Source organism: Phaethon aethereus, assembly GCF_964289735.1.
Source record: "Phaethon aethereus genome assembly, chromosome: 6".
Taxonomy (NCBI): Eukaryota; Metazoa; Chordata; class Aves; order Phaethontiformes; family Phaethontidae; genus Phaethon; species Phaethon aethereus.
The window spans coordinates 15,554,492-15,571,667 of NC_138580.1; the positions used below are offsets into that span (position 1 = coordinate 15,554,492).

General features: G+C 39.0%; 1 protein-coding gene across 1 annotated transcript in view; it reads left to right on the plus strand.

Annotated features, from left to right (window-relative positions):
• CNTNAP5 (contactin associated protein family member 5) overlaps window positions 1–17,176 on the plus strand; it is a gene marked incomplete at its 5' end in the record, with an annotated part of 301,416 nt that overhangs the window by 73,375 nt on the left and 210,865 nt on the right. Inside the window, 2 exons of the mRNA XM_082001654.1 lie at window positions 131–241; window positions 6,932–7,125. Of these exons, the coding sequence (XP_081857780.1) occupies window positions 131–241; window positions 6,932–7,125 (305 nt within the window). The remainder of the gene's footprint in view (window positions 1–130; window positions 242–6,931; window positions 7,126–17,176) is intronic.

The window sequence follows — 17,176 nt, forward strand, 5'->3', positions numbered from 1 at the left end:
AAGTGTGCTCTTTCTCCAGTCTGTCTACTAAGTAGAAACAAACACCACCTCAGGATAGCACAAGTCGGCATATTTGTTGCTCATGTGATGACCTCTGTATGTTTTGTTTTTTGCCTTTTTTTTTTTTTAGATAATTGTGATGATGCATTGGTATCTCCCTTACCTTCAACAGCCCTTACCAGTTCCTCTGAGCTCTTCAGTACTCACAGTCCCAGCTTTGCAAAGCTCAACAGGCGAGATGGTAAGGTTGCAGTATGAAATGCCTAAACTATTCTTTTTAATCACATTTATAAAGAATAACTTTTTATGCTGTTTGTATGCAGTGCGTTCAGAGCCAAGTTGAATAGAGGTGTTAGTTTATGCTTCTGTGAGACCTCTATTTAGGAGCAATTCCTTCCTTTATTACAGAAAACTTCTGCTGAATGTGAAGCTCTCCATTTCACTTGTAGAAACGTCTCAAAGGAAGTTCAAATAGTCTTTTTGCTTTTGAAGAGAGTTCCTGTAATCTTTAGAGCTTGAAGGTCATTAGGCTTGAAGACGCTATTCTAAAATGTAGGTGTTTGTTAAAGCTAGCAGCAGCTAGATATTAAAGTTCTGGTGGAATTCAGCGATAGCACCACTCTGCAGAAATAGTGAAATTTAATGAAAAAACTTTGCAGACATGTGCCATGAGGAATGTTTGAGGCTTGGATAATGAGTTCATACATAAGGTGAAACTATTAGGATCAAACTTGGTATCAGAAAAGAGAAGTTGGCAGCATCTAGGACATCATTTAACAGTACATTGCAAATTTTTGGGTTGTTGGCTCCCATTTTATTCCCAAGTTAGAGCCTCAAAAAGAGGAAAACCCCGTATTATCACATTACATATGATTTTCATTATAAAAAACACTAGGAAGTATATTACTAGAAAATAAATTAGAATTTTCCTACTTAAACATAATCTCTGAAATGTCTGTTTTAATAAAACACTGTTTGATAAATCTACAAAAAGGCAGTAAAGGGCTCTCTTAGATACTTGGCACTAATGCTAAGGAGTTGCTAGGTCATTAGAGAAGTGTCAGACAGGAGTTACTATATCCTATTTAAACTACTGAGCCAGAGTTCCTCAGCAAGCAAAAGGTGATATGGATGTTGCTCAACATGCAGGGAGTTGTAAACATTGAGCATGATATTTTAGTTTGACCTGCCTTTGTCCCAAACTGCTAGTTGGGACAGCAAATAGACATGCTTACATGATTTTGCGAGGGGTTCTAATGACTAATTTTATCTGCAGAAAAGAGGAAGAGATTCATAGACAATATTATTGCAAGCAGAACTCTGGCTGTACTATGGTTTAAAGTGATACTAACAATATCTAAAATAAATTGAAAATGAATGCAATTCAAGGGCAGAAAATTAAATGGGTCTTATTTAGTTGTGCTACAATAGTTTTGCTGTATAGCGGGATATAAGATACACTAATTTTTTAGACATAAAGTATCACATTGGTAAGGTCCAAAGTGTCTTTTGGCACAAATCATGGGAACAGGAAGACACAGTATTGAAACTGAGCCCTAAGCAATGAAGTCATTTCAGCAACTTTTATTTCATATTTTGAAGGCTTACGTGATAACTGAGCTAAGACCGACACAGGGACCTAGAAGCTAAATTCTACCTTGCTTAACTCCTTTGTTGCACACACTTTTGTGTAGAAATGCATAGATGTAGTGCCAGCAGAATTCATACGGGTACTTCATCTTGGGTTTGAGGAGCAAGCAGTGCTAGATGGTGGCTGAAGGAACTTTTTGGCTGGCACTTGAATGCAAAGAGTAGATATCTTTACATGAAATAATTTTCACTAACAAGGACTGTGCTATGGCTTTCTGATAATGTTGGACTGTTTTGATGAGTTGGCTTTCCTTTGTTTGTAATTGATAAGATAGTGCTGCAAGTAACAGTGCCTCAAAGTAGAAAGCCAAATAAATATATTTGTTAATGTAAATATGAATGCAGCAGGTGAAGATGAATTTATAAAACACAATCCAGACCTACATCAATAGAAAGTTCTAATTCGACAAGTTGATTCAGTAATAGACAATAACTAAAAGGCTGTTGCTTAAAAAAAGGCCTGCAGCAGTGAAATGTGCCATTAAAAAAAAAAAACACAAACCAAAAAACCCACTACACAAATTACCCATGAGTAAAGCTTTCTATGAACTGCTGAAAGCGTTCAATTAAAATGCTGATAAATCTGTACTGCTAATAGGAAAGCAGTATAATTCTGATAAACATGATTCTGAGGTATGAAATGTATTACTTACCCATGAGTGGGATTAATCAGCTTTTTTGTTTACAGTAAATAAATAATGAAAACGAATAAGAAAATTGCTACTATATGACTGTATCAACTGAGCTTTTTCAGTTCTCTACCAGCTCTCAGCCTGAGTAGTCAGTATAAGCAATTATGTATGGGAATATAAAACATATATAATGTCAAAAGGAATTTGTTCTATGGCCAGGAAGTGTTTGATCTGGGCATTAAAGTAAAATTCTGCAGCAGGGAAGCACTTAGTTGCAGCAGGAAGTCAAAGAGTTTGTAGCACAACGTAAAGCCAGTTGAGCCGTTTGTAAGGCGCTGTAGGGTGGAAACAAGCATTCCCTTTGCTTCGTATTAATAAACTACAAATAAGTATGGGCACCCTGAGCAGCCCTGTGGAACATCAAGAATCACTGACTGCAAAACACTGGGCTTAAGTGCAATTTTTGGAATAATTATGGCAAAATGTAGAAATGGTCTGAAAAAGAAAAAAACCATATTTGATCATATTACTTGGAGTCATATGGGTCTCCAACTGAGGAACCATCTGATCCTTGTTCTCACATTTCTAGCGTTATGATTTGTTGCCATGGAGAATGCAAGTGATGTATCTGATTCCTGTGGTACTGTTTCTCCACTAGGACTTTTTATACATACCCTGTTGAACCTCTCCCCTGAAATGCTCCACAGAAAATGAAATGTGCGAGTTGTGAGGCGTGATGGTGGAGCCTTTTTTCAATGCGCGGAATCCTATGAACCTTAGTGGGAAGCTGGTGGGCAGAATGAGGAAATGACAACGTCATGTCTGAAGTGCATACAAAGCGCCAAGCATGCGTTGACTTTGAGCATCTCCTCTTTCCTGTTGTCTTGTGAGAGGGGCAATGTGGCATCTTCATACATTAGTACTTTCCAGATTACCTGAAAACAAATGTACAGATCTGGTGGGTGTAATCAGAGCCCCATTTTAACTGGTTTATATTTATGCCACACTATTAATAAAAGATTTATAGTCCTCTTCAATTTCCTTGTGCCCAACTGCAGGAAAATGGTGTCAGGGTCATGCTTGTATCTGTTCAAAGGAGTTGATATCCTGTAAATATTGTGTCTTCAGTAGTCCTTGTTGTCACCTATTAGAGCCTTTACATCCTCTGTTCTTGTCTCTTGTCCTGGGCCTGCCCTGACAAATGTTCCCCAGGTGACCACCACTGGTGAGTAAAGGAACAAATGGCTGTGCAAGAGTTGCTATACTTTGGATGTGCTTTTTTGCTACTTACTAAAAAACATGTGGGGTGGTGCATGACGCTATAAGGAATGATGTGTGTAAAAGAAATGTGCAGATACAGATTTTGCTGGAAAAGATGCCAGTATCCCTTGTGCCACCTGCTCTGTATAAGAGAGCAAACATGGACGAAAAAGAACATTTATTGATTTTTGGCACTCACAGCAGTATCGGGTAAGGATTTGGGATACCCACAAAAGTAAGCAGAACTTAGGTGTTTGCTTAATCTGTTACTAGCGGAAGTGAGAGAGGCCCAATGGGAAAAGCCCTGGTTCTGCCCTCGGTCACGCAGCCAATGCAGCTTCGCTGTTGCAGGGATTTTAACTGCCATCCTTACAAGTCAGTAGAGTTACTGCCTATCTGTGGAAACAGGAATGGGGGAAGGTTTGGGAGAGGAAAATACAGCGGGTTTTTTCCCCACAGGAAAGTGTGTGAAGCTTCTGGAGAGGTGATGCTCTGAGCAGGCGTCACGGCCACGTCACGCAGTGCTGACACCTAGACCGACATTCCCGACAGACAGACATGCTCACGTGCAGACACATGCAGTTCAGAGATACCGTGCAAAATCTGCGATTTGAGAGCTCAGGCTTGCCACACATCTCCCAAATTTCCATTCCATGTCTATTGTTTGTTTAACTGACTTCAAAAATATAAACCTGTTGTGCTGTGCTCGAACTGGAAAATAGCAGCGCATAGTAAAGCGAAATACTTTTGTGGAAAGCATATCGCCTCTCTGCCGCTTCTAGCAGCAGAAGGGAGAGAGCATAAACTACTTAGATTAGATGCTAGTTATGACGTTTAACACACTACTGGAAAGTACCTTTGGTAATAAGCTTGTCTTAAGTTCTTATATATCACTAGAACAGAGAAAGCAAAGATTTTTTTTAAAATTTTTTTTTATTCAATGAGAAACTCATCAAGCAAATTACTTGTTATAAGTGATTTTCTTCCATCTAGTTATTGCTGTTTATGTTGTGGAAAGACTGATTGAAGAGACAATGAAGGAAAGGTTAATGTGCCCACCTTTCTTTTAATATTTACTGAAAAAATCTAGAATAAGCACTTTGGAGTGTTGAAGGGAACAACTTTGTGCCACATACCTGCCAGAACTTCTGCTCTGAATTTCTGTGTCCTGCCAGTTCCTGGAATAAGACTGTAAACAAAACGGCAGCTACCACGTTTCAGATATTGGGTATCACAATCCAAAGAGAGGTTTCCTTTGGCTCCTGTGTATGTTAGTCAGACTTCTGAGTAGGAGAAATGTGCAGCTTGTTCTCTTGGAACACAGTTACATAGTTTGTACCTTAAAAGAGAGACAGAAATAGTCTTTTATGGCATTAAAAATAAAAAGGGGGAGCAGGAAGAAACATTGTTAAGATTTTGAATGGGAAGTACTATAGTATTATCTAAGCTATATACTTGTATGCATTGGAAGAGAGATACGAAGTAGTCAGAGAAGAATTGAGTGATGAAATTCCTAATATTCTCATTAGGTCTTTCATGGCATGCTCATAGCGGGGAGTATTCTATTTAAGGCAGGTAAAATAATCACAATGACAATGTTGTGGTTGAAAAAGGTAAAAATAAAGCATGGCACTAGCAAGTATTATGCATTAGTTTGGTTACAAACTATTTTCTCTGGACAGTTTTGTTAGAGAAGTGAAGACCGAGTCATCCAGGGGAGCAGGGATGATACTCAATTCTAGCTATGGAATAAACACATCTGTTTCAGGAATTGTGACTAAATCCTAACTTAATGAACTGTAAATAATGAAGATTGTAACACCTATTTTTAGACAAAGGAATTTCAAATGTGAATCAGCAAATCTGATGTGGTCCAGGAAAATGAAGAATTTTTTTAAAGGGCAAAGTTATTGAAATTGGCAACTTTGATATAAGCCACATCTGTTGATCTTTCAACTCTGTTCACTCCAATAAACTATTCATGGAGCAGCTTTGAGACAGATCAGTTAATGAGTCAAAAGTATTAAATAAAATACAGCTACTTAATAACCAAAGTTTAGTGATGCTTTTTAGTTGGAAATGTATATTTGGAATGATTCCTGTAGCTTACGTGAAGAATTGTTAATGCTTTACTCTCAACTCTGCATTTCCCCTTTTCCTTCCCAATGTGATTTTGTGTTCGCTGTAATGACCCAGATGTGCTTTTGTAAACTTCAGTAATAATGGCAAAACATAAAGGATTACGGGTTATAAGCAGTGACAGCCTGAAAATTTGCTGCTTTGGATACTTTCTTAATGGCTTCTGTGTTCTTCATAGCTGCATTGTTCACTTATTTGTAAGGCTGAAGTGAACACTGGGTGCTGGGTGTACACGAAGAATAAATGTGTGCAAGTAGAAACAAGTTAAAAGAAAATAAACACAGGCTATAATTTAAGGGTGTAAAGGAAAGCAAGGGAACATAAAATAATATATTCAAGCCTGGAAGGATTTGCCTTTTTTAATCGTAAGCTCACATTTATTGTAATGGGTGAAGTGGTGAAATTCACGCAGTGGCTACAGTTCTGGGTTTCAGTGGCTTGGCGTTACCATGGGCTTGTTTCAGCAGTTTCACCTCTAAAAGAATTCAAGGAATAATGCGTATCTTTACTTTTAAAGTACAAACACGAGTTACAAGCTGTCAGCTTCTATGTGATCGCAACTGCTCGTCTCCATTCCTGAATGGAGATGTGGATCATGGAAGTTGATCATTTGAAACTCATGTTTGTCCTTATGAAGATCTTGTTTGTTCTTTTCTTTAAGATGAAACACACGTTCACTTAGCAAGCATCCTGTGCAAGGAAGAGGCTATTTTCCAGTGTGAAGGCAGTCCTTTCAGTTGATCAATCAAATGGTCTCTAGCTTTCCAATGTATTCTCTGAAGTGCGTTCACAACCTGTAATTAAACTGTCCATTTAAATACGGCACAAATCAAGATAAGTAACATTTTTGCATGTCTTTCAAAACATAATAAAAAAGAAAACGTCAAAGCAAATTAGAAGTTAGAAATCAGTATTTCCAGATTTGCACAACCATGCAAGGAGAGAATAGATACAATTTTTTTTGACTGAGGATGTGCCAACCTCACTGACATGTGTCCTGTTGATAAAAGAAATATATCTCCTTAAAATTTCTTAGAACTTCAAAAATCCTTTGTAACTTTAGATTAATTAAGAAAACCATAAGGAAGCACACCTTATGTTTCCTAGTATAAAAATACGAACAAACAACTGTATGTTCACGATGTAGACTCCTCTGTGTTATTATCTGAAATAATAACATGGTTCTTTCTCAAGTATAACTTCTTGTGCTGTCATTGTCACCTAAATTGTCTTCATCTGATCTGTTTTAGGAGCTGGTGGCTGGTCCCCGCTGGACTCAAATGAGCATCAGTGGCTCCAGGTTGATCTGGGAGACAGAGTGGAGATTGTTGCGGTCGCTACCCAGGGCAGGTACGGGAGCTCAGACTGGGTAACCAGTTACACACTGATGTTCAGCGACACCGGACGCAACTGGAAACAGTACAGACAGGACGACACTATCTGGGTAGGTCCGAACTGCAGATGCGTTTTGGCCCCAGATCTTCCTGGTTCAGGCTTATTTTAGCATTTGGAGAAACGGCTTCGGTTTCAGATCAGAGGAGTGCTGTAGTGGTGAGAGAGCAGACCTGAGTGATTCTACAGGGTGTTTTGATCTAAATGAGTTATGTCGCTGACTGTCTGTGTAATACAAGTTTAGGCCCTCAGGACTATGTTGTTTTTCAGACTATGAGGATGCTCGGGGCACTGACAATGACCCGTGTACTTCTGTGCCTGGTTGGCTTTGATTCAGGCACACCAGGGTAAATGGGGCTAATCACCTACATACTTTCTCCAGGAAATACCAAAATTAACTCTGTGTCTTATGGACGTTTGCTGGCCAGAACAACAGAGCTCGTGCTGGGGGAGGTGGGTGGTAAATTCCTCCTTGGCTGGAGAAGGCTGGAGCTGCAGCATGAGTTGTGGGATTATTTGGCAGATACACTAGAAGTGATCAAGGCTTTTCCTAAAATTTTAATGGAGGCTTGATGTGACACACACAAACTGTGTCACAAATATAATGTGTGGCCGTGCCAGGTGCTGTCGGTAGGACTGCAGTGCTGCTTTATGTGTGGATGGAAAAGTTTAAAAGCCTTCCTTTCACATGGAAAACGTGAATTGCTAGTGAATTCTTAATGAATAGTAGCGTTCTCTCTGTACTATATTCTCTATTTATGAGGATCAATGACATTATTATTATGACAGCACGTAGTGGTAAATGAAACACGTTCTTCATGAAAATAAAATTGAATGTTTTGAGGGTGATCGAGTAGACTTCTGGTTTTGTCTTAAATTTTTTTTTGGTTAACACCTTGGTTAAATGCTGTGCCTCAAAAGCAGATTTTGCTTCCAGAACATAATGATTGTTACTGAGGAGAGTTGTGGTGCAGCAGGAAGAGGGGAGAAGGGCTGCTCAATTTTTTCCTGAGCGTGTTGCAGGCAGTACGGATGCACATACAGGGAGGTTAACTTCTGCAGTTTTAAAATCCCTTGCATTGCCACTGTCTTTGTTTTATCATGGTTTGACTTAAGGAAAGCTAATGAGATCCTTCTTCCTTTAGAAAGGCAGCTTTGGCCCAAAGATGGTCATAAAGTTGTCAAGTGTGGCTCTGCTTCACCTATCACTTATAAATTTCTATTAGGATGGCTTTCCTCCAGATACTTATACCTAGTTTGTTTTTGGTTTTTGTGTTTGTGTGGGGTGGGTTTTTTTTGTGTGTGTGTGTTTGTTTGTTTTTTAATGTTTAAAAACAGTGGAAATTCATTCTGGGCTGAATATAGTGATCATTTAATCTGGCTCTCAACTTCCACCCTTGGAACTCAGAAATCCAGAACTAAGATATTTCTACAGACTTGGTGTCATTAAGTGCTTCCTTACCTGAAAATATTATATGCTTTGTTAAAATTTTATATTAAGGCAAATTAATCTTTTATTACATGTCTAACTTTTCAGTCCTTTCCTTTTTGGAAACCCTTGACCTTTTATTTTCTTTTGCAATTTTTTCTTCTTAAAGGGAAGCTTGAAAAGACAACATGTAGAATTTACCATAGAAAATCTTAATGTCCTAAGGATCTAATTTTGCAAGCTTCTGGTCTGGCACCTAACACTGCGCACAAGAATAAGAACAAGCCTAGCAGGCATTTGACAGTGAATTATGATTTATTAAGAACCTGAACTTTCTTGTTTTACTAAATGATCAGGTATGAAGGTGATTCAGAGCAGACCCTGACACAAGTTCTAAAGCTTCAGTAGATCTGGAAGCGTGCTTTCTGGAGGGGTAATTTTTATACGTGTGTTGGTTTTTTGGGGTTGTTTTTTTTTATTTGTTTGTTTTGTGGTTTTTTTTGTTTTTTTTTTTTTTTTCAGAAATCATCATAGGGTACAAAGGATAGTTTTGTATATAATTGAGGAAAATTGAAATAGAATTTATATCTGGAAAAGGTAATACTGAGGGAGGGATTTGGATATTCTTCCCCTTACATTAGTGTCTAAAAGTCACACTCATCATGGGAGCCAGTAACATAATTCCGGTCCAGAAGAATGATTTGCTCCATGTCCCCAGGCAGAGAGCTTGAAGGGATTGTTAGGATGCATCATCAAATTTTGTTCTTAGAAGAATCTGAACTTCGTTGTTGGAAGAATCTGACAGTGAAAATCCGAAGGGGACTCATTTGACATTTCATTAAACTGTACAGCCCACCTAAACTGGCAAGTCTCATTAACACCTAGGAGCTTGTATGCCTGCCCATGGAATTAATGAAGATCAAGAATTACTTCTGTACAATTTTTATTCTAACTGAAGAGAAAGTTGATTTTTTTTTTTTCTTGGTACTTTTGGTTATGTTTCACTGAATTAAATTAGACCTTGAGAGCCATTCAGAGCACAAGAAGAAAGCCAAGGAGGCTTTCAGAAGTGTGTAAAGAATTATAATTTCACATTTTTGCAATGTTTCTGTTTTAATGGCACTAATCCTTTCCTTAGGCTTTTTTCGAACTAAAAAGTAAAATGGAAGTGTGCCGTCTAGCTGTATGTTGAAGGCTTTTCTATAAAAGGCAGACCCTTGGATGAAATGAGGATAAGCACACCATAGTGCTTGTCCTAAACATCTGTCTGTTAAATAGCTGTAAGGGAAGTTCTGCATTGTGCACCTCTAGGAAAGAACCGTCGCCCTTGACTTACGGGGAGGCAGTGGAGTGGGCCATTCCACAGGGGTAGGAAAGCAGCACCCCGGGGTAGCCTCCCCTGTCACAGTCTGTCACAGTGTACACTGCACCAGCCTGCCACAAAATTAATTAGTAGTTTCAACCTTAGCAAGCTGTATCCCATTCTTTTTTTGGGGTGGGCAGGGTGGTCTGTCAAAGCAGGATTCAAGGTGGGAGTCTCCTACGTCAGGGCGATGTGGCGAGTTAGTAGGTTACGTCTCATCCACAGGGAGTGGCGGGGTTAAAATCTAGGTTATTGTGGAAAATGCACCAGAAGAAATCTCAGATGGTCAGGTGGGAAACACATTTACCCTCGCAGGCTTTAACTTTGAAGCTTTTTTCCTTTGTCCTCAGGACAGGATTTTATTACTCTATGTCCCTCAGGACTTTGAGCTTTTTAAGATTTCCTTTTTAAACTTTTGTGTGTAGCTAAAAGGGATAGAAGTTTACCTATTTTATTGCGTTTTGTTTCAGAAAGCTGTGCTGTTCCTAACTTATGAGGTGGTCAACACTGACTCGTAGCTCAGATGGGGCTGTGATACCTACGTCATTATTGCCTGGAGATCATTCGATGAAGTCTGCTGTATCAGTGTGAAGCATTGATGTGTGCTGGACCGGTCAGGTTCACTGATAGAGCTTCTACTTTAATAAAACTAGCTGGAAGTTTGTGCTTTGCTGTATGGATATTACAGAATGTCTCACACCAATTGCTCATTGGTGACAACTTATCATTCATTTGCAGCTGTTGAAAGGGGAGATTATGTATCAGTATAAGGGACCTGGATAGTCTGATGAATTTGCTTTCTGAAAGCAGTATAACTATGTGGGGAACCATTTGACAGAATAACAATATACTGAATTGATGAAAAGGAGGGTGGAAGAAGCACCTGGTTTCAAGGCAAGCATTTGATTTCAAGTAGAAATTTGAGGTTTTACTTTGTTTTAATTTGTTTGCATTCCAGCAAAAGGAAAGCAGGGTCTTGAAATTTCTTCTCAACTAAACCTGGCAGAAATCCTTAACATCTACTCAGACCAAGTCAGATTTGAGCTGCAATTTCTCCCAGCCCATCTGCATGACCCAGAGACAAAGTTACGGGGCATTCCCAGGCGGCTGTACTGGAGGGCTCCCTTGGAGGAGGATATACTGGCACAGCCTTTCCCCGCTGCATGTCATGGGCCATCGGCCACCTTTGGTGGAGGCAGCAGGAAGGCAGTAGCTCCTTTCATAATCCCTGAGTGAATCTACCCGGGTGAAGCTTTTCCTAATCAAGTCTTCACAAATGTCTGATGCTCCATATTGCAAGTGGTGCTCCTGAGGAGTTGTTTCCAACCATCTGGGTATAGGTTTTGTCCATCCATACGGCATATGTGTCCTTTAGTGCATCTAAGACCTGGGTACGTAAATTCTTTTTTGGACTGCCGATATACTGGCATGCAAACGTCTGTCTTATATGACATATCACTAGTAAAAATCCCTTTCTCTTTATAGAGATTACAAGGCTTATTATCCTCCTCTCACGGCACGCATACAGCTCCCATCAACTTCACCGTTAATGAGCGCTGCATAGACAGATCGCGAGGAGAATCAGAAAACCTCTTGCATTTTCACTCAGCCTGTGTTTATGATGTTAGTAAATTCTGCGACTGGAGTTGAAGACAAGACAGATTAGCCATTTAAAACCAATTTTCCAACCCCATTTGTATTTAAATAATCTTGTTACAAAAGGACTCTGTGGTTCAGAGCAAACTAGACTTATAATTATATTTTCAATATGGATAAATCAGCTGTGTGTGGACACACTAGCTATTGATTGGGAGACATAAAACATAAATCTTATTGCTTGTAACAAGTAAATGATTTTTCAGTGTTTTTAAGTGTAGAATAATTCACAATTTACTTTACCTGCATATGCACCACAGCTTGAGTCAGTCCAAATTGTGTATATTACTCGGACAAAAGTGTGGGCTGTGATACAATGCTATTTCATTTTAGATAGCAATTTTTATGTCATCTATATTGAAAAATACTTTACAAAGCTGGAAAACACAATTATGCAGGAAGACACAAAGGAAAGGAGATGGAGCAGGCATAGATGTATGCAATAAAAGAAGAAAAGAGATGTTCTTTAGACAAAGTTTTGAAAGGAGAAAGGGAAGTTGTAGAATTGGAGATAAAGGGAGAATGCTCTGACAGTGGCAGAGAAGGCTCTTATATTAGAACAATGAGCCTGTGCAGAAAGCCAATGAAGATGAAAAATGGCAAGGAGATGCTTCATACTCTGTGCAAACACAGGTACATACTTGCACATATTAAGCAGAAGTTTGGAGCTGACTGAGTTGGTGAAGCTTCTTAGATGTTTGCATGGAAGGGAGGGAGAAGATGGCTTTGGGTAGAAGGGGGACTGTGAGCCCTAGCCTGGATCACAAGGCAGGAGGTGTACCTTTGGTGTTGGATCATGACACCTGGGCCGTGCAAGGTACCGAGCAGAGCTTTCCCCCCTTTACCCCCTGGAGAAGTGCCACAGTGTCAGTCCCGCTTCTTGCAGGTGGGAGGGTGCTGTGCGAGGGCTGGAGAGTTGACAGGAGGCTGAGGATGTGTTAGGCATGTGTAATTCTCAGGGGAGCAGGAAAAGTGTTTCACAGAGGTGATAAAGATCCCTTGCATCCCCTTTCATCAGGAAACCCCTTGCTTGCATGTGTGAGCTTTTGCTGAACCAGAGGCTTTTCTAATGAAATCTAGAGGAGGGTCACTCTTAATTAGCTTATAAATCTACAGGAGTGCTGTAAACTTTCCCATTTCCACTCTAGCTGGATAATGATTGTGGAACTGTTTTGGTGAGTTAATTATCATGAACATAGTTAGAATGTTAATCTTCTTGTCAGATTTATAGTTGTACTAATTTATTCTAAAGCCTTTTTTAGCTCCTAGTCCTAACGCCCTCCAAGCAAGGCCAGAGCAAAATTCTTCCTGTAATGATGAGAAGTCCTGCGTTGTTTGCTTGGATTAGAGAATGAGGTTCTGCTTGTCTTGTTATAATGCTTCCTCCTGTACTAGTATTCAGATATATTTAATCTCCTCTATGCACAATAATTATTGCCAGGCAAATAGGTGTTAAACAGTAAGTATCTATGGATTATTTTCTGTTCCATCACCTTTATTCTAAGAAGCGAAAAAGAAAAAAAGCCAATTGCTACTTTCACGTAGGAATGAAGAAACCAATTCAGTCTTGCTGCAGGGAACAAGGCTTTTCAGAAGTTTTCATCGCTTTTCCTAAAGAGCTATGTTATTACAGGTTTTGAAGAGGCAACCATTACACATTTGTTGTATTTAGGACTGTTCTAAGACTGCTGGATTCTGAGATGCTGTTTGGAAGTTACTAATTTGCTTCTAATTCTGGTTTAGCTTACTGAGCTGGCTTCAAACCTGGCCTCTTGAGCATGTTCTCAGGAAATGTCTGTCTTGATATTGCCAGGGCAGTTCTCCCATTGGGAGGATAATTCAAAGTGTCAGTATATCTGTTTTTGTTAAGTGCACTCTGTATGGATTTATGCCTGAATAAAATGGATATACTTAGATTGCAAATTACCCTTTAGTGTTGAGATACTTGAGTTAGCCTTGAGCTAACTGAATTTTGTATGAATTCTGTGACCTTACAATGTGCTTTTATAGTTGGTTAACTGTAAAGTGATATTAAGGTGGGGTCTAGAGAATTTAATGCTGATATTAACATGATATCCATCTGTAATGTCTTCAGTAATTCTCCATGCTTGCTATTGGGCAGCAGTTTGCTCTGACCTAGGAAACTGCAAGAAATGGGGTTATTTGCAGTCTGTGCCATCATCACTGACATCCCAGTTTTATTCCTTTGCAAGTTGCCTGAAGTCTACCTGTTCTGTAACCATTTAACATAGGAAGGCTGTGAAATGTTTCTTGATTTCTCATTCCTGCATTCGAGATCTTCTGTATGATCTTGTCTCTCTACTGCTCCATGCCACCTACAGAGACTATAGGGTATGACCCAGTAGTGTTGGCCCTAATGGACTGGAGTGGAAAGAGGGGTTGGCATGATTCTTGTTGGTGAAGTCTGTCCCTAAAACATACGTGTCTTCCAGCCGCCTCTGGCAGATTCGTCTGCTACAGCCAGAGAGCTGTCGTCTTCCCTTCCAGGTATCTATTAAGAGAGTAAACGTTCGTGGCAGCATACTAAGATGACTAATGTGGAAAATAGCGGACATTTCCTTTCAGACGGAGGATTTTAGCCAGCAACTCCTTTGTATCAGTAGACTGAGTTTCATTATTCTTGTTTGCAAATCGTGTTCTATGGTATGTGAAGCTATAAATAGTTGCCCTTGCAAATTATAAATAAATATGGAACAAATAGTGCTTTAATCCATTTGTAGTTTCACCTCTGGTGAGCAAATGACCATTTGCAAATGGACTAAAATGAGAAAGCAATGTAGAGCAAAGAACAAACGGTAAAGCTGTTTTGCTAAAGGAAAACGCATCATTAATTTGTTCGTAGCAAACAATTTACAAAGATTAGCCAAATAAAAACGTCCCAGGGATAAGCACTAAAGCTGATCTGCCTACAGCTGAACACCATTCTGAAACAATAATAGTTGGATTGACTGCAGTGCTGCAGAGAGAAGTTACCTGACTCCTCAAATTGCTTCCACAGCGATAGATACTCGACCAAGAAAGAGCCTTTACAGAATACAATACGCAAACATTTTTCTTCAACAATTTCCCAGTGAAGCTTGTGCTAATTTCCATAGTCCTTCTGGGTCATATTAACCAGGATTGAGTGGCTTCTGTGGTTGGTAATGAGATCTGGATTTTTTTTATCATCTTAAAAATTTCAGTGTTCAAATTGAATGATTCTAATGCAGACAGCTCATTTGTATTGTGTGCTGCTGAGCATTCTGGTAGCAACCATATTAATGGCTAAATGCACAAGGAGAAACACTTGACATCCTTGGGAGTTGTTTGTACAGAGTCCTTACTGGGAAGGTGATGGGAGCTTTTGGGGTGTTTGCTCATGGAGTATGTGGAGGCAGGAAGATGAAAAAAAAAGTGCTGCTAGTCATCACTGGGTATGCTTCCAGAGCTCAGGTCTTAGTGAGTTTCTTTGCAGTTGTTTGGCACATTTTGGAGCAACTGAGAATGGCTCTAGTTGATTTAACATCCAATTCTTTTGGGGAACTGGCTAACAAGAGTATTCTTAACTGTACTATCATGTACTGTAAAATAAGACAGGTTGTCCCGCTGCTGAAAAGTGTGTCACTTCTACTAATTCGTTTTTAGATTAGATTAATCCAAATAAAAAATTATGTTATCAGCTCTGCGGGTTTGACTTGGAGCATTCAGGCCTTTGGGAACTGCTATAAGATTGTACCTATTTTGCTCTGAGCCCTTTTTAAACTTTGTTCGTGATTCTCTTGCTACAGGAATAATCCAGAGTAGAAACTTGTTGCTTATGGCTAGTGGAAATGGCACATGAGAAGAGGCCAAGCTATAAACCATTGCAAACCACTTTAGGACTGTGATTTTACTAAGATATTAAACATTAATAGAGTATTGGCTAAGCAAAGGAGTGTGATGTTATATAGACACCAGATTTAGTGATAAGAAATGCTAGTAAACTGGTGAGCACCTTGGAAGAAGAGGACAAAGGAGAGAATTACCATGATACCTGTAAATGGAAATGAGGAGACAGACAAGGAGTTAGCAAGTTATAGATAATGACCAGAGCTTCAATACCTAAGGTGGAAATAAAGACCTTCTTCATTACATCTTCAGTCAGCATCAGCAGAAACCAAGGGTCTCTTATTTCTGCTCATCCTCTTCTTGTCTCCTTGGTTAGCAGATTTGTATCCCACTTGGAGTTAATATACTTAGTGTCCTACTACTAGACACCCATCAGCTGCAAAGAGGTCCGTCCCTACAAACCACTTCTGAGATACTTTCTTTTAACTGACTTAGATACTTTTTTAGGGGTTGTGTTCACAGAAACTTTTCTTCAACTTCTTTGCACAGTGGCAATGCAGGGGTGGGGAGATGGAAAATCAGGTATCGCGCAAGGGCCTGGATGATTTAGACAGACGACCACGTTGTATTAAAACTTTAATTTTCTTGGACTATATGTTAAATGTTAGTGTTCTGTATTCTTCACATAACTAAAAAGACTTATTCTGCTGCATTTCTCCTTTTTGGTCTGATTGGGAGCCTGTTGCTGTCCCTGGGTTCCTTCATCTTCAGGGTTTGTAGAACTGTAAGGATAAACAAATGTACTGGCTAAAAGTCTACCCCACAATTGTTCCTTGGATGAACACAGGGATCAATTACTTTTTCACTTTTTCTACCGAGCTGACATATAAAGTAGAAACTGATGTTTCTACTTATATGCGGTGACCTTGTTATTTATTTAAAAAAAAAAAAAAATCGTATAAGCAGCCACCCAATTAGAATTGTCTGTTAAGTAATATTTTCTTGCCTTAGTACTAACCCAGAAATTCTGTAGTGACATCATCTTTACAGTGTTGGAAATACTCTCTTTGTAGATTTCTGTCCCTCCCAAGCCCCCAGTAATTTCAGTGTAATATGGATTTATTTTTCAGAGCCTGAAAAAAAGACCTTTTTTGGGGTTTTTTTACCTTGCAGAAAGAACTTTAAAATTATTTGTTTCATTCTCCTTAAGAAGTTTTATCAGCTTTAAACACCAGTGCCTGTACTGAATTATTCCAGGTCTTGAAATAGTGTTTCTCTAATGCCTAATATAGGCAAAATATAAACATGTAACATGTTTTATTAGGTATGTTACCTAACTAAGAAAGAAAGAACAATTAGTGATACTACTGATACTTTAAAAAATTAATACAAGTATTATTCTTAGTATGGAGGACATCTTTTAATACATTGCTTTTCCAAATGTGTGATGTATATTTTATGTTCTTTCAGTGGCTTCCAAGTTTTATTGCATGAGAATTTTAAAGACACTTATATAATCATTAATCTTGAAGGTCATTATAACAATCGTACTTTTGATTCTCAAAGCTGTTTCTCAGGGGAATGGGGAAGGATAGAAATCCTTAGAAGATCCCTTAAGGTACAAAAAAAGTAAGAACAAAAATTGGTATCTGCAGAATTAATAAGCCTGTCCATGTTCCTTTGAAATTTAACTTAACTGTGAAACTTTTTCATATGTCTGACACTTTTGGGGAGCTGCATACACCTGTTCTGCAGGATTCAGCTGATGTTTGTGGAGTTGGTAATCAAAGATAAAACAAAGTGTGAGCAAACCAAGATAGAGAATAA